The sequence below is a fragment of the Gymnodraco acuticeps genome, unplaced genomic scaffold, assembly GCF_902827175.1.
Source record: "Gymnodraco acuticeps unplaced genomic scaffold, fGymAcu1.1, whole genome shotgun sequence".
Taxonomy (NCBI): Eukaryota; Metazoa; Chordata; class Actinopteri; order Perciformes; family Bathydraconidae; genus Gymnodraco; species Gymnodraco acuticeps.
Window position 1 is genome coordinate 76,261 of NW_022989747.1, and position 18,476 is coordinate 94,736.

Genomic DNA, 18,476 nt, shown 5'->3' on the forward strand with positions numbered 1-18,476 from the left:
ATAAAAGAAATGAGAACATATTGTAAATCAAGGCAAATATGATTTGAACCAGCTCATGGTTTGAAATGGCAAACATTGAAAAGCAAAAGTATTATTAAAACCATGTACTACACATCTCTTTGGTCCCATCATATACTCTGGGAAGAGAATATGTACTGTGCTTGAAAACTGGTATCACATCATCATGTGAGGTTGACTTTGTGACCTGGAGAACATTTCAGCTGCAACATTAGCTCGTTGATAAGCTTGGGATATGAGATCTTTTTGTAGCCATTCGTGGTGAAGGCATCTGTGCTATTGTATGCATTATGTTTGACCCAACATTTCTACAGGCATGGCAGAATATGGCACTATTTTCACATGAATATTCTAGACCTTGTCTATTTGTATACCACGACGAGCTGCAAAATGACCGCCTAACCCCACTGTACAGGCGGGTACTTGTTTAGATATACCTGGGCAGGCTCTGTTTTGCCATGGTATCCTGGCACCTAAGGGCCGCAGAGGGGCGGCGTAGTTTCGGGCGAGTCAGGCGCCGCCGTGTGTAGGGGCCGTTAAGTGTCCACAACGGAGGGTAACGTGATGTCCCCATCTGACCTGTTGCTACTGTCTGCAGTAGATGCAGTGTTGCTGGCGTTTAGTGATGGTTGCTTTAACCATTTGTGTATACATGATTATCCACAGATGTGTGTCACTGCTGTGGAAGCACTTTGGAAATGATGCACGCGCAGCGGAGCAGGTCACGCGCACCTGACACAATTTGTTGTTTGTATTTTTCGCTCCGTTCTCTTTTTTTAATAGAGGTTGCATAACATTCAACTGCCCCGAAGATCCCGATGCGAAGCCTGAAGGGTAAACACCAGGTTTACTAATCTACCCGCACAATTTGTCTGGTGTCGGAATGTCTCGCTATGTTAGTAAATTCTTAAAAAACAAAACACCATTTAATTTCGGGTTAAAATGTGTTGTAACTGCGTTACTGAGCATTGTAACGGGTAATATATTACCCACATTTCATAAGTAATGCGTTACATTACTTCGTTATAGAAAAAAGTAATAAATTACTGTAACTCCGTTACTTTTGTAACGCGTTACACCCAACACTGCCCCTAATTGACATAGTGCTGTTGAGGGCCGGACTAGTAGCCATCATATGAAGTCTGGTGCCGTTTGGATGAATTTCCATTGAGTTAGGACAACACCATGTTTCATGGCGAGGGATCTGTTGCCATGGCAACGGCATATGATGACATCCCCTAATTGACATAGAGCTGTTGAGGGCCGGCCCATTAATGATAGTCTGAAGTCTGGTGCTGTTTGGACGATTTTCCATTGAATTACAACAACATCGTATTTTTTGGCGAAGGATGTGTTGCCATGGAAACGGCATATGGTGAGATCTCAGATTTCATGTAGAGCTGTTATAAAAGTGAAGATTTGGGGACGATGGGACCGTGTCCATTGGAGTTACAGCGACACCGTAGTTTATGGCGAAGGATCCGTTGCCGTGGTAACGCCAAATTAAGTAACATCAGATTTGACCTAGAGCTGTTCAGGGCCGTAGTGTTAACCATCATGTGAAGTTTGGTGGCGTTCTGAGTATGTCAGTTTGAGTTATGACATCATCGTGATAAATCGCGTTTTTCAAACGCCAAATTCAAAATGGCCGACTTCCTGTACGTTATTTTATACCCCTCCAAGAGGCTTTTTTGTTCGTCTTCGCACCCTATATATGCGTAGCGAGTTTCGTTCGTTTACGTGAAAGTTAAAGTGGGGGGAGTTTACGTTAAAAACGGAAGTGGGCGTGGCCTACGAACTTTTTGACTCAAAGTTCCGGAACCAATTAAACATCAACATTTTCACCACTTCTGACGCGCGTGCAACATTTGGTGAGTTTTCACATATGTTGCGGGGGTCAAAAGTGCACGCACTTTATTAAAATAATAATAATAATAAAAAACAATCGGTCTGATCTCAATAATGTGCTAGTTTACAGCACACGTCACTGTAGTCGCTGTGGGCTACCTACTGTCATGATTTAGGCCACTTTTAATGGGCTTTTGCCCCTCGTTTTCCCTGTGTTCGTAACAATATCAATTATGCGAGTTGCAGTGGGACTCACGCGGCCTATCAGCCGTCATGATTTCCGAACCTTTTCTGTGCTTTTGCCGGTCGTTTTCGCTGTTTTGGGTGTGTTTCGCAGGTTTATCGGTCGCTGCGCGACCGATTTCAATAGGGTCTCAGACCCTAATAATAATAATTCATTCTATTTAGAGGTGCCTATCGAGGCACCCAAGGACACCTTAAATTTCATAAAATATTCTAAGGAAAGGTTTAAGACAGTACAAAAGGACTGTAACAGGGAACATGTTGGGAAACAGGAGACATGTAGCACTACAGGGAGTAACTGATCTGAACAGGTGGGTTTTAAGGAGGGACGATGTGGTGATTGTGTCAGACTGTCGGATGGGAAGGGGGAGAGAGTTCCATAGTTTGGGAGCAGCTAAAAGTCAGATTCCCCATCGTGACTAGGCATGGGGTAGAGACAGTTAGCAGACCAGCAGAGGAGGAGTGGAGGTCAGCCAGATAGGTGGGGGCCAGGTTGTGGAGGGCTTTGAATGTGAGCAGGAGGGTTTTGAAGTCTATCCGGTATTTTACAGGTAGCCAATGCAGACGGGTGAGGATGGGGGTGATGTGGTCAGAGGACTTGGTGCGGGTGATGATTCGGGCAGCAGAGTTCTTAATGATTTGAAGTTTGATGGGAAGGCCTGAGAGCATGGTATTACAATAGTCAATACGGGATGTGAGGAATGCATGAACCAGGACTTCAGTGCTGGATTGAGACAGGGCAAAGTCTGGAGAAGAATGCAGTCCGGGTGATGTTTGTTATCTGTGGTGCAGATGAGAGGGAGCTGTCCAGAATGACACCAAGATGTTGTGTTTGAGTTCTTGATAAGCCATTAAAACAGTAAAATACGTGTCTCCTGTTCACCAAAACATACCCATCTGTTATGGAAAAAGAAAAGTATTCCAAAAGTATTCTAAAAGTAATCTGAATACGTAACTGTAGGACACGTAGAGTAACTGTATTCGGATTACTTTCAGAGCCATGTATTCAGTATTCAGGCACTAATTACATTGACAGAGAGGCTAAGCTTGGATATAAACTGTGACGCGTTTCCAAAAAGAAAGTCCATACTGAAGCAAGATAGTTTTACGATATTTAACAAAATCAAAACACAGTAACTATGGACAAAACGGTCAACAGAAAAAATGACAGCACAAGCTCACCCTCTGTCATCCGCACTCGACATGGTGACCGATATGCACAAATCACACCAATGTGCAGTTACCGGAAGTGCTCAACAAACAAATAAAAGTGACGTAAACAAATAATAATAATACAAATAATGAACTCGGGCTAAGTAGCATTATGGCTCCTAGACATGCATTTCATACATATTGAGGACTGAGTATTCTGTTCAATTTTAGATTAAAGTCACATCCTGGGGGATCTCTTCCCTGCCAAGAATGTCAACATTTAAAAAAAAAAAAATGTAGTCTTATTTTTTTAACTGTATTCCAACAAGTGTGAACATGTGTTGGTTACAGTATATGTTGCATGTTTAGAATGCAATGATATTTGTCCAATAGGAAGTTATGCGTGCACATACCTTTTAAAGAGCACTCAGGATTTAGACATAGGTAGACTGTCACCTGATAGCTGTGGTTTGACAATGTCTGTCTGTTTGTGTAAATTGAAGAACAATTCCAAAATAGTGCCTCTGGCCTCCATGGTTGCCATGCTCTATGGATTAAGATGCTCTCATACTGATACAATTATATCTATCTATCAGGCATGTAAAGCGCTGAAATTATTTGTGGATAATTGAAGAGCTGGAGCACTCTAGATGGCTATCAGTCTGCAGTGAAGCCATTTCTCCAGTTTTTGGCTAAGATTCTCGTAATTACAATTGATCTGGATTAGCAACGTCCTTAGAAATAGGAAGTTGCCAACTCAGTGCTCCCTTTCCTAAACAGCCCTCGGAGTGAAAATGTCAGCATTGAAGGACTGAGTGTCTGGATCCTCAGTCACTACGGTCCAGTGTGCAAGAAGACTGCCGAAACCTTAAAGGAAACACCAAAGATGAAGGCTAAAGATACTCTAAATCAGTTGAGAATAATAAGGTAAGAGCAGATAGCACCTGATCATATTAGCTCATATCAATTTATGAATATGCAACCCAACCCAACCTAAGTTGTTTGAAGTATAGATGTTGTAAGAGCAGATTTAAGGACAGATTGTCGATGCAACATGTTACTTTTGAAGCTGGTGTGCGATAATCTTGGTGGTGGCAGACCTCTGTGGAGAGGAAAAATAAACAAGGGCGGATTTTCATGCAGTCTGAAGAAGACAAAAAAACATTGCCTCTTTTGTTTTCCATTGGACCTAAAGTGAGAGGTTTGCCCAAAATCTCCATCTCATATTCCACATTCACAGGATCCCAGTGTGCTCTGCGGGGTTCACACTGCACCAGCCGTCACATATACTGCTGTACATATGGAAGATGGGACAGCGAGGACCAGCTAATCCCTTCAAACTCCATGAACTTTGCTTTCTTTTTCTTTGCTCTCTTTATGTGGCAAGAGTCCTGTGACCAGATATCAAAGTTTGCGGATCAGGTAGGAGGCCGGCAGCAGCCCGCAGCCCCACCAACAGACTGCCTGCTGCTGTGCTGACGGAGGACCGCTGAACACAAAGCATGAAAAGTGTGGATTCCAGGGGCCAAAGGCCAGCGTGATGGGCTCTGCACTTCCCGGCCGGCCAGGGGAGAAAGGAACGGCTCAGTCAGCAGGCCAGGGCCACTGGAGCGATGAAAAGATAATTCTCCCCCCCCACCGCTTCTGGACCTCATGCGGCGTCAAACCATTTGTGAGCAGTGACACAGCCAGATTGGGCCGAAAGGATATGAGTGGGAAACTTCAAAACCTGCTCATGTTTCTGCAGACGTGAAAGGATTTGTATAACACATTCAAATTTGATGGACTTTCCCATGTTACTTTGGACAGCCCTTTTTTGTTGACATGTTCAAATAATGAATCTCTTATGTGTAGGATCCCTTTTCCCCCCCTGCTCTCGAGTCCTGTTCTAGTTGTGGGTAGGGATGCTGTGCGGACCATTCCATCGTCTGTCCCAAGCTTATGGAGAACCGCTGACTCGCTTGCTTCCAGGAACCAGGGTGAGTGGTCCTACTTCTCGTAGAGCAATGGTCTGCCTTTTTACATGTGTACTGTCAGAGCTAGGTCAGTACCTGCTAACTTGGTGAAATTACTTCTTTAATTTAGCTTTTTCATCAGGACTGAAACCCTGTATGTGGGACTGACAATAATTCTGTGAGAGGAGGTTTTCACAGGACCATGAAATGTGCACTCAGTGATAAACCATCGCACCTGATGATATGACATCAGTAATTATCCAGCATCGTTTTAAGAACTTTGCAGCTTTTATAAATAATTCCATGTAACATTTGTTTACTTTTTATTTGGTTGACAAGCATATGAAGTATGTTCCTCTGGAGTCAAACTGCTGTGAAATAACTCGAATCTTGTGGGGAAATATTCTCCTCCTTCAAGCACACTTGGAGAAAAATAATGAACCATTGGATACATTTCACTTTTTTTGTTTTGTTTTCTGAAGTGACGGATTTCTCAGTGCACATTCTTTCTCTGTTCCAGGTGCTGAAATGGAACATATATTTTTGATTCTTTTACTGTTCAGTAAAGCTTTATCAGCTGGAGCTCAATTCAATGGATATAACTGTGATGCCAACTTTCACAGCCGCTTCCCCGGTGAGGAGCAACACATTTGTATGTTTCATTTACTGAATGGAATTCACATGTCAATGTCTCTTTAAAAAGAAAGTTGACTTCAAACCTGCTTCAAAGTCCCAAGAGGAGATGATGACATTTTCCACCACATTATACCAATTCCTCATTTGTCATTTAAACAAAATGTAACATGTTGGTACTGGACCGTTATTCTAGAACTGCACTCATTTTGATTTCATCACGTGTGTGTCTTGCAGCTGAGAGGGATATCAGTGTGTACTGTGGGGTGCAGACCATCACTCTCAAGATCAACTTCTGCCCCGTCCTCTTTTCTGGCTACACTGACTCTGACCTGGCCCTCAATGGTCGCCATGGAGATGCCCACTGCCGCGGTTTCATCAACAACAACACCTTCCCCACTGTAGTGATCTTTAGTATCAGTCTGGCCACGCTGGAGTCCTGTGGAAACTCCCTGGTGGTAAGAGTGTTACTGTCAGCACCACTGACACTGCACCCTGTGTGTCGCTTTGTGTACCTTACAGAAATATTATAATACCAATAGCTTTGAAAAAATGTCATATGTTAATGGGGTATGTAAGGTTAGTGCTGTATTTAGCCACACCCAGTTAAAAACAACATGAATGATTCATATTCTTCTCTGACTCGACAATTATCTTTATAACATTGAATTGCTAACAGCAGAACAAACACACTGAAGTGTATAACTTCAAAAACGGTGTGAAAAGCCTCCCAGCAGTGTGTCAGTGTTTTATTACAACCAGCTGTGTGGCACAGTAACAAGCTCCATGTTGACAAGTCGTTTTTATCCTGCATGGGAATAGAGTCGAGCACTGCTTATCTGTGTAGAGACGCTGCTGCTGGATCCTGACAGGGCCTCTAGTGTTAGGAGGATTGACTGAGTTTCTGGAGGGTCCGTGCTCAGATAAAGGGGGATAGACGGGTGGATTAGTGCAGCATCAGCCTGCTCACTGCCATACTGCCAGGAGTTTCACCACTGATGTGGTTTGCTGCAGGTCTCCACAGCTCAAGGACCCAACGCTTATGGCAACCTGTCACTGGTGCAGATTGGGAACATATCAGGGTACATCGACACTCCGGACCCCCCCACCATCATCAGCTACCTGCCAGGGCTGCTGTACAAGTTCAGCTGCAGTTACCCACTGGAATACCTGGTGAACAACACACAGCTGGCCTCGTGAGTCTCTGCTTTTGTTTTCAAAGTGCTCAGTGGGACCTCTGTTTGGACATTTCTGACTGTGCCACTTGTGATGTCAAATTTGAACTATTATACAAACCGGGTGAACAAAGGGAAATAAAAACCTCCCATATGTATATATCTAATATCTAATTAATGCAGTTTATCATTTTAGTACTGAATTTCTGTTGTTAACCACGATGGATAATATTTTATACGATGCACAATATTCTGCTTAATAATAATAATAATAATAATAATAATAATAATAATAATAATAATAATAATAATAATAATAATAATAATAATAATAATAATAATAATAATGCATTCCGAGACAAATGTATTTATGTTTAAAATGAATGATACCAGAGAAGATATTTATAACAAGGTCTGAACTGAAGATTTGACTTTTGGTCACAGTAGCAGACAGAAGCAAAGTCACAGACATATGTTCAGGTTTGGCTTCTTGGCATTTCATCAAGGCTGTTCCTCATTATTTCATTCTGTAACATTTAGAAAGTTAAATATCATCCATCCTTACAAACACATTTTGTGATTACAAAGAGATTTCCACATCAGGTCATTGTGAAATATTGGAATCCCGTTTCAAAATGTTTTTGGCAGCCTTGATATTTTATCTTCATTGCAGGTCAGCAGCTGCAATCTCAGTGAAGGAAAGCAACGGTACTTTCATCAGCACGTTGAATCTACTACTATACAATGTACGTTCACATCACTCTGTCTGAACATCTGTTGTTATTCTGCACAGGGGGTTAGGTTAGCCAAACATCAAGCATGCATCAAACAGCGTACCAAACTCTGCAGCTATGTTAAATGAGTCTGCCCCTTTTACATCTTCACTAACAATTTCTGAGAATGATGATCCATGTTCAAGATGGAGAGGATACCATTGCATGCAGCCCTAATTGGACCTTGTATACTGTAAATGGAGTAGATTATATTGAACATACCCTCAACACAAACATTACTCTGGAACCACTTGTCAATGTTACACTGGTGAATGGGATTGTATGTAAACCAGACAGATTTGTGATGAGTAGTGCAATGAAACACTTTACTCCCAACAGGAAGACAGAGTGAGGGTGTGTGAGAAACATGCTGAAGTTTCTTGTGTTTGTCTCCAGGACTCATCGTACATCCAGCAGCTGTCCATCCCCATGGCTGGACTCACCCTGAAGACGCGTGTGTTCGCAGCTGTCAAAGCCGCTAACCTGGATCGAAGGTATGCAGTCATTCAGGTTGAATAATGATGTTCTGCTGTTGTTGGTTTTCAGCCAAATTGTCTGAACATGTGATAAGTAAGTTAGTTGTAAGGAAACCACATCTATTCTGACTGTGACACACTCAGGGCTGTGATTACACATTTGGCACCTCTGAGCTAAATGTAGATGATACATAGGCTGAGGGTATTTCTGGTAGAACTTCACCTAATTACCAGGTTTATGGAAAAGGAGTCGCAACTCTTGAAAAGGAATAACGTTTTAATGAAAAATGCTGCCTGACTCGTAATAAGAGACACATGAGAAGAAGCTTTGAAATCAGCCTGAACATTCCCATGGGACTCAGGAGGGATTAGGCTGTGCTTTGTGTGTCCTTTTGTTCACCTGCACAGAACGTTTGTGTTTTATGGCACGATGCTTCTTAATGATAAACAGAGTGCAGGGATGGGAAAGTCTGGGTTTGAATCTGACTTACTTTGTTCTAACTTTTCTCATGATTTTAAAGTCCCTCAAATACTCACAAATACAGCGAAACAGCATCAAAATCACATGGTATCAAACACTGCTAATCGTTGTTTACTTAAAAAAAAGAAAGAATTTCACAAATGTGTGAGTGAAGCGGATATAAAGCACAGTACAGCGGTATCTGAGCACCTTAACACATTTCATTTGGACTGGTTTATGAATGTGTTTCCAGGTATCCTTGACCTGCTTACATCAGCTAATGTAATTACTATGTGAAAGTCAGAAAGAGCATTGTGATTGTGACCGACCTCTGCAGGGAACCCACCAGGTTCTCTCTGACTAGAACCACCTGTAACTGTTTTTGCAAATGGTTTCCTTTTATCAGAGAGCCAGCTCTGCCCTCTGGTGTTGAAAATGGCTCAGATTACTCCATGGTTTGTCTCTGCAGTGTTATCTTGCCTCTGATTGAGGAGGAAGGGGGGATAATCAAAACGAAGAATGTTCGTATTATTGGGGGGGGGTGGGTTCACCACTTGAATAATGTTTTTATTTTTACAGAATTAGTAGAAATAATGTCAATGAATAATCTATAATATGCAAAGCAAATATTGTTCATTGAAATAAGCACGGAGAAAATATCCCCCCTTTAAAAGACGTTTGTGAAAACAGCTTTTAGTGTTAAAAACCAAGTGGAAGACCCAGGGGCCGTAAACTGTGCTGCCAACGGGCCCCCAGCCTCTGACCATCTCCCTATGATTCATGTGTTCAGTAAATGTTACCAAATGTATGTTGGAACATAATCCATGTAGCAAATGTATTTTCCTACAAAAACAAATTGGTAGTATATAAAGTATTTTTTGGAAACAGGGCTAATTATTATAGAAAATGATATCTATTGAAAACACAAAGATCACTTTAGGAGTGATGAGAGTGCAGCACATGACCTCTCTGTCCTGTGGAACAGATGGAATGTTCTGATGGACTACTGTTATACCACGCCCTCTGGAAACCCCAACGATGACCTCCGCTATGATCTTTTCTTTAGGTAACTCAATTTGAAGACACAGATTTTGTTCAGTTATTATATTTCAGTTGCTCTCCTTTCTAATAAAACGTGCTGATTTTCCCTCTCTGAGCCAGTTGTGACAAAGACCCCCAAACCGCTGTCTTTGAAAATGGCAAGAGCCAGATGGGACGCTTTGCCTTTGAAGTATTCCGCTTTGTGAAGCACAAGAACCAGAAGATGTCTACCGTCTTCCTGCACTGTGTCACCAAACTGTGTCGGGCTGATGACTGTCCAATGCTCATGCCAGTGAGACCCACAGGACACCTAACACTGCAAACACACAAGAAGAACACCGAGCACACATATTCAGTCCAGACCTCTCATTACATACGCTTTCCTTTCCTTTGACTCAAACATTCACCCTCACACATCATCAGCAACAGTAATGGCAAGTTCCGCTGATCCAGTACAAATTTGTAGTACTTCTACTTGACCTTGGTATTTCCATTTGCAGTTAAATTTTTACTTCACAAAACTTATTTTACATTTAGAAATACAAAATGATTTAATTGAGCCCTGAGGTCAAAATTGGGCAGAGTAAAAATACAAAAAAAAGATTCCTATCTCATAAAATAAGATGCATTTTTATAAATGAACTACCCAACTGCAACTCAAATTGTGAACATTAGCATCCGCCTAAGCATCTACACAGTAGGTACATTAATAATAAACAAATATTAAAGTACATACATCTAACACTGGCTCATTCTGTATGAGTACTTCTAGTAAATTAAATGTGGTCCATTTTGCTGTCAATTCTATATTCTTATATTTATTGTCACCAGGTGTTTATTGACATGCTGGATATTTACAGCAGGATATCATGTATTTATTTACTATGTATTTACAAAAAATGTTAAACTATTTTCTGCTAATTCAAAAAACATGTCAGATGTTATTGGAACAGACCATCTCTATGGTATGGCTCCAGTTTCAGTGGCAGGGTAATTCTCTGATCAGACTTCCTAAATGCTTGTTGGGTGTGAGTGGAAAGGCAGAGCAGAACAGTAACAGTCTGTTTACCCTCTGAGAAGACATTACCCTTTTTATTTCAATTACTAATCGCTAAATATGAATCTTTTATGGTCAAAAAGACACCTACAGTTTTTGCTTCTTTTAAAAAATCATGTATCAAATTACACAATGTTGACCAGAGTAGCACGGACACTAAAGTAGATGAAATGTAAAAAATACCAGGGGTGGAAGTATTCAAAAGCTTTACTTGAGTACCAAAACATTATGGTCAAAATACTTCAATACAAGTAAAAGTCCTGCCTTCAAATTCTTACTTGAGTAAAAGTACAAAAGTATTATCAGTAAAATGTATTTAAAGTATAAAAAGTTAGGACTCATGGAGCAGAGAAATGGCATCAATGTTTGTAAAGAATTAAATATATATATATATGTGACACTTCTAGATAACATTGTTGCATCAAGAAGCATCTTACTGTTTTAGACAAACAAGCATTTTACTATTGTAGAATCTTTGTTAAATATTTCAATATTTAAACTTTTTTGTGACTAAAGAGTTAGCCCACTAGTTGAATTTTTAGAGATGCATTTTGTTAAAAGTAGCTAAAGCAGTTAAATAAATGCAGTGGAGTCAAATTACATTATTTCTCTTTTAAATGTGGAGTAGAAGTATAAAGTAGCACTAAAGGAAATACAAAAGTAAAGTATAAGTACATTGTACCAGCTCTCCCCTCTCATGTGTCTTAGATCTGTGGCAGCAGGAAGAGGAGGGACGTGTCTGAGGGGGGGGAATCCAGCGCTGCGTCTGGGAACGCCGTCCTGACTGCGGGGCCGATCATCACTCGCAGTGGTACATTCTGATAACACTCACAGCACAGAGGGGGGCTGTTTCTCCCACCTGAAACACCATGCATTCAGCACTTTTAATTCCTTTAAGCTTTAAAATTCTGAAATTGAATGTTGGGACTGATGTTGAGAACTTATCCATGCCATTGCCAACTGTAGCATTCTGATGAGTAATGTAGTAGAAATGTACCCTCAATGCTCTTTGCTTTTTTACCACAGATGACACGCCAACCAACAACTCTCAGCTGGGTGAGCCTGAGCATTCTGTCCTTTGTGGGGGGGGGGATAGCCTTTCATTGAAATGGAAGGGAGAAACTTGTTAAAGCATTTAGGTTGAAGGAACATTTAATATTCCCTTTAACATTATTATTTCTTAATATCCTGTGATGTTTGATCCACGTAATGTGTGACCCTAGGTCCCCTTTGATTAGTAATTTTGCTACATAACACAGAATGAAAACATAAATCGCTGAGAAATGATTGCATTCAGACAGGTTAAGAGAGACTCACATTCTGATTGTAGTTAATGTAGTACCAGCATAGATACTCTGTTTTTTTACAAATGTGCTGATCCTCCAGGAGGTCTCAATGCAGTGTCTCATGGCTTTGTTATATTCTGGACTCTTTGACTCTCATGTCAGTAAGCTATATTTGCTGTTTGATTCCTGAGCTGCAAATATCCCAGTGTCATATTACTCTGTGGGTAATTGTTCTTGGGAACAAGAAAAACAAGCCATCAAAAGAATTGGACTGGAAATGCTCTATGCGTCATCAACAGTAGTTTGTGTGTGGGGGTGCAGATGAAATGAGGAAGGTGTGTGATGATTTCTCTGTCTGTGCTGCTATAGCCCACCTGAAGGCGCCGGTGTTTCAGATGAACACAGTGACCAGTGCTCTCATCTCGGGGGTGATCATCCTGGGTGCCATTAGTGTCTGCTTCTTCATCTTCTCCCTCACCCTCCTCAAAGGCAAAAGCACTCCGATCAGCAGCCTGTCGGGGGTCCGCAACCCGGCCTTCAACTGAGCACCTGAACGCACCTCACTGCAGGCACTCCTCTAACTGACAATGCTAAGCCAGGGTCAAACAACATGGTGTAATGATGTTTGTGAATGTAGTCATTTAACAGAAGAATAAAAGCTAAATGTTGATGTAGAGAAGGGTTAACAGGTCTGTACAATGTGCATTAGTGTAGAGTAAAGCAAGACCTTTGATGTTCTACTTTGTGTTTCAACCATGTGGCGGGCTACACCGTGTCCTGCATGTTAATATTCCTCATACAGACCCACGTAGCAGGGACAATCCTAACTTAAATCATTACCTCAGCTATACAGCTTTTAATTTCAGGGTATATAATCCAATCCCAGGCTCACAGTTCGTTTTTACAGAGCATAGTATGTTGGTAAAACTCACACTTCCTGCTTGGAGGAGGAACAATGTAAACAATGCAATGAAAATACAACTTGAGAGAATGAGGGCAACTGTATAAAAGGAACCCAAACTGGATGTAGTGAACTATCAAATACATGTATATAAATAGATGTATTTCCAGGAGACAGACTAATAAAAGCTGTGGTTTATGATTGATCAATTGACAGGTCTGTTTTACCAACATATGAACTTCACTCACACTAAACAATTTATGCAATGTGGCAGCAATACTGATGTTAAGTTCCATGTGTACATCTACCCATAGTAATTGTGTATAACCCAAACTGTGTTTTTTTAAGTGTCTTTAATGATCTTTTCCTGAAATGTACAAATTGTGAACTATTGTGCATATTGCAAACATTTAAATTTGACTTGTCATTAAAACTTGCCGCTGTCATATTTCTGAACATACAGTATGAATTTCCTCTCAAACCTGACTGGAGGGTTTGAGTCAGCAACCAGCTCAGAGGCTTTTCGCATTAACCTAGCAAATAACCTCATGATCAATGATTCAAACTTTTAATTCTTAACCACCACATTAATCGCTGTGTAGATTGTCTAGACTCCTGCAATAATGTGAACACATCAGTCATGCACCATGTTGAACTATCCAAAAGGATGGTCTCTGGGTCTTGATTAAGGATTATTCTGTAGTTATGAATGCATATGTTCTTACCTAAAAAGGGTTTGAAACGATTGTTTATAATCCCCAGTAGGAAATATTCAGAGCCCAAACACCTCTCCCAACATATAGTTCTGTCTGCTGAACAGCAGTGACAGGTGTCTCACTGTAGGAGGAAACATTTATGGCAGCGTTTCCTGGTTTCCTAACTTATTTGGGTAACACTTTATATTAAGGTACACAAATTCACCATCAACTAGTTGTTAATTAACATGCATATTAGCAGTATATTGGCTCTTTATTAGTCATTATAAAACACTTATTAATGCCTTATTCTACATGACCGTATTCTACAAAGGCCATTTGTTGAGAGTTTTTCCTCAATAACCCTCTAATTAGTGCTTATATATTGCAAGTAAGGAAGTTATTGTACATGAGTTTTGGTCTTAATATGCTCTGCTCAATATGGGCCTAATAGGGCAATAGTACAATAATAGTTATTCTCCCATAATAACACTTAGCAAATATGATCTATTCTTATGTAAGGCAAGGCAAGTTTATTTATATAGCACTTTTCAACACAAGGCAATTCAAAGTGCTTTACAAAAAATTAAAGACATTAAGAAAAGGGCATTTAAAATCAGTCATTAAAAAGAAAAGCTAATAAAATAAACATTAAAAGAAAAAATACATGGATACAAGTTACAGTGCAGTTTAAGATATGAATAGTTCAATTAAAAGCAGCGACAAAAAGAAAAGTCTTCAGCCTGGATTTAAAAGTAGTCAGAGTTGCAGCGGACCTGCAGGTTTCTGGGAGTTTGTTCCAGATATTTGGAGCATAATAACTGAACGCTGCTTTACCATGTTTAGTTCTGACTCTGGGGACAGAAAGCTGACCAGTCCCTGAAGACCTGAGAGATCTGGATGGTTCATCATTTAGCAGGAGGTCAGAAATGTATTTTGGGCCTAAACCATTCAGTGCTTTATAAACCAGCAGCAGTATTTTGAAATCTATTATTTGACACACAGGAAGCCAGTGTAAAGACTTCAGAACAGGAGTGATGTGATCCACTTTCTTAGTGTTAGTGAGGACTCGAGCAGCAGCGTTCTGAATCAGCTGCAGCTTCCTAATAGATTTTTTAGTGAGACCTGTGAAAACACCATTGCAGTAGTCGAGTCTACTGAAGATAAAAGCATGGACAAGTTTTTCCAAATCCTCCTGTGACATTAGTCTTTTAATCCTAGATATATTCTTTAGGTGATAGTAGGCTGATTTAGTAACTGTTTTAATATGACTGTTGAAACTCAGGTCAGAGTCCATGACTACACCTAGATTTCTGGCTTTATCTGTTGTTTTGAACATTGCAGGCTGAAGCTCAGCGCTAACTTTTATACGTTCTGACTTGGCTCCAAAAACCATTACCTCAGTTTTATCTTTGTTTAATTGGAGAAAGTTCTGACACATCCAGTCATTGATTTGTTCAATGCACTTACTCAGTGTTTGAATTGGAGCATAGTCTCCTGGTGAAATTGTTACGTAAATTTGTGTGTCATCTGCATAGCTATGGTAACTTATTTTGTTGTTCTTCATTATCTGAGCCAGTGGTAGCATGTAGATGTTAAAGAGAAGAGGCCCCAAGATGGAGCCTTGAGGAACCCCACATGTCATATTTGTCAACTCAGATGTGTATTTACCTATAGAAACAAAGTTGTTTCTGTCCTTTAAGTAGGATTCAAACCAATTCAGAACTGTTTCCGAAAGTCCCACCCAGTTCTCCAGCAAGCAACACTAGTTTCTTAACCTGAATTGATAATAGACTATAATCAATTTAAGTTTGCATTCTTATACCATTTTGTACAATAATTATAATGAATAAGTTCAAACAAACTCATAGGTGATTAATAACGGTATCTAACTTGAGTTTTTATCATATCAAAAACCTGTTGAAATGCTTCTGTTATTTTTATTACGCATCGGCAGCCTCCAGGAATGCTTCTTTCACAACTTCACCGTCTTTGAAAGACTTCATGTGTTTCGCAAGAACGTGACTGACATGATAAGGTGCTATGGTAGCAGCCTTGCTCTTGTTGTTGGGCCTGGTGAAAAGGGACTGCTGTGCATTTAGCTGTCCTTTCAGGTCCCTCACCTTTTGGGAGCGTTTGTGCACTGTTTTGAAATGCCGCTCCTAAATGACCCTTCTTCGATAAAGCCACGCTCGCATTGCAGATGAGACAGATGGACTTTGAATTGGAATAGATACAAAAATAATCATCCTCCCACTCGGAGTGAAAATTATATATGTTTTGCTTCTGCCATAATTGCGGTCTTGTGTGTGTGCGGACTGTCACTCCTGTTGACACGGACAGCGTTAGCGAACTAGTGCACTGCCCACTGCTCACCAGCACGCCCCGACACATGGGGTCACGCCGGCCAATCACAAAGCTTTGATGGGTTCAAGTGCATTATTCTGGCACAGGAAGATTATGTTACAGGACATTAACGATAAAACAGAATATTGTTGTTCTATTTTTAGACACATCTCGCGATCGACTGGTTAGGCACGATAGCTGGGGATTATGGGTAGTGTAGTGTCTTCGGCCATCCTAAACTCCTAGAGGCTTACGTCTGTTTCCGGTTATTTTTATTTTGAAATTCAGTTCCTGACGGACGCCAACAAAGCCCGAGATTATGGAATTAAACCAATAAATAAAAGCAAGGATAATTGTGTGTTATTGGTGAGTAAATAACAGTGTGTTATTTAGAAAATAATAACAAATTAGAAGGAAAAAAAGATTAAAAAAATTAGTGCTGTATTGACGTGTCGACGTCGTCGACTTCAAAATATCGTCGACGACATATTTCCGCGTCGACGCGTCGCCACCATAGACTGTATATATGGTCGCCACACACACGTGGGTCACCCAAAGCAACAAGCAGTTCGCAATCGCACTTCTAACACAATGGAGACTGAAACGGCTACCAACTCCTCCTCACAGGATTGCGCACGAAGCCCTCAAACGAAAACATCTCGCCCTAGGTCTTCAAAAGCATGGGAATATTTTAAAGTTAGTCCAAAACGCAAAGATATTTATATCTCACTGAGACTGCTGCTTGACCAGAAGCAGCAGCTAGCTGTGGTGGCAACCATTAGCAGCTAGCATTTGCTCTCCGATTTTTACATTAAAATGGAATTATGGATTATAAATTCAATAATTTGTTTATACATAGACGTTAAAAACCTATGGATTAACCGATTCAGCCGCGTTTTTTCTCATTTTAATGCCATTGAACACGTATTTTGATCAGATTGACAGCTACGGCGGTGAGACGATCTCCCTAGAAGCTCTGTGAAGGTACGTGTTGTGATGACTGTATTTGCTTCCCCTGTCGCGAGTCCGGATCACTCAGTGATGATACTATGTACCTACATAATCTGTGGAGTCTCAGTTTTAATCAGATATCTTGTATGTGCAGCTATGATAAGTAATAAGGGTACTTTTATCTTGAGATCTGTGCCAATGTCCGTTAGCATTTTTCGCTCAGGGGTCATTTAGATGCTTCTTATGAGACTTGTGTTTTGTTTTGGTAAACATGGTTTGTATCGTCAGTTAGCTGAGATTATTTCCGTTAATCTGGTATAACACATTAATAGGTTCTTAAATATTAAGATCCCCTGAGACACAGTATAGCGGAAAAAAAAAATGTACATTACGTTTTTTTTACATTAAAAAATAATCGTTCGATTAGTCGACTAATCGATCAAATAATCGCCCGATTAATCATTTTCAAAATAATCGTTTCCCCCCCAGCACTATAACAAATACAGATTTCAGTATTCTGAGGCTCTAAGCCCCATTTATTTTCCTCACAGACGGCAACAAAAGTCTGAAATTATACGATTTAACATAAAAGCAATAACTGTGGCTTGATATTGAGTAAGAACATGTTTTTATGAACCACACAGCTTCCGATCTTCCACGACCCGACCGGAGAAAAAGACGTGCTGCAGGCACGAAACACATTACCTGTCACGGTTGAGCAGGACCCAAATGCAGATAACTCTGATAAACCTATATTTCAAGGATAATGAAACTAACATAGACAAAACAGATGAACTCAGTCACCAACAAAAGACGAACCAACACTGAACACAGGAAGAGACAAGACTAAATACAGGGAGGGGTAATCACGAGACGAGAAACAGCCGGGCAGGGGAGGAGAAACACAAGGACAACAGGTGAACACAATCAGACAACTAGACACACCAGGGAAACTAACGACGGGAGGAAAAACACAGGGAAAAGGACCAGACAATAACCCAGGAGGAAAACATGACAGCAAACACCCAAACATACAAAACTACAAACGTGACATAACATGAGAATCGTGACATTACCACTAGAAATACATTGCTTTCAAAATCGTGCTGTGCAACACGAAAAAAAGGGGGAAATCGTGTTGGTGAACACGAATCAATAGATTAACAATCGTTTTGGTGAACACGAAATGCCATGAGACTGGGTTGGTTTTGGGGTAGGCCTATTGACAGTTCAGCAAGGTGATATTGACCGGTATGTTTCATATTTGCAAATTTATATTTTTGTAAAATTTGTACTGAAGGTTAGACAGGAAACCGGGTACAGGAAGTAGGAGAAAGTGAACTGAATAGCATGGCAGTTGACTGCTACTAATTTTCCCTATGCAACCTGAATAGTAAAAGGGTCAAGTCCGTCAGAAAGCAATGACTGTAAGTGTAAGCTTTACACTTACACTGTAAGGATTAATA

The 18,476-nt window shown here is 40.5% G+C and overlaps 1 protein-coding gene across 1 annotated transcript; it reads left to right on the forward strand.

The window, feature by feature from the left end:
- Positions 1 to 4,804: 4,804 nt before the first annotated feature.
- zpld1a (zona pellucida-like domain containing 1a) lies at positions 4,805 to 13,286 on the forward strand. Its single transcript, XM_034217518.1, has 11 exons — positions 4,805 to 5,240; positions 5,737 to 5,850; positions 6,087 to 6,307; positions 6,864 to 7,045; positions 7,698 to 7,770; positions 8,194 to 8,291; positions 9,719 to 9,799; positions 9,895 to 10,066; positions 11,540 to 11,642; positions 11,858 to 11,887; positions 12,487 to 13,286. The coding sequence occupies exons 1-11, from the start codon at positions 5,108 to 5,110 to the stop codon at positions 12,660 to 12,662; spliced, it is 1,383 nt and encodes a 460-aa protein (XP_034073409.1). The 5' UTR covers positions 4,805 to 5,107; the 3' UTR covers positions 12,663 to 13,286.
- Positions 13,287 to 18,476: the final 5,190 nt, after the last annotated feature.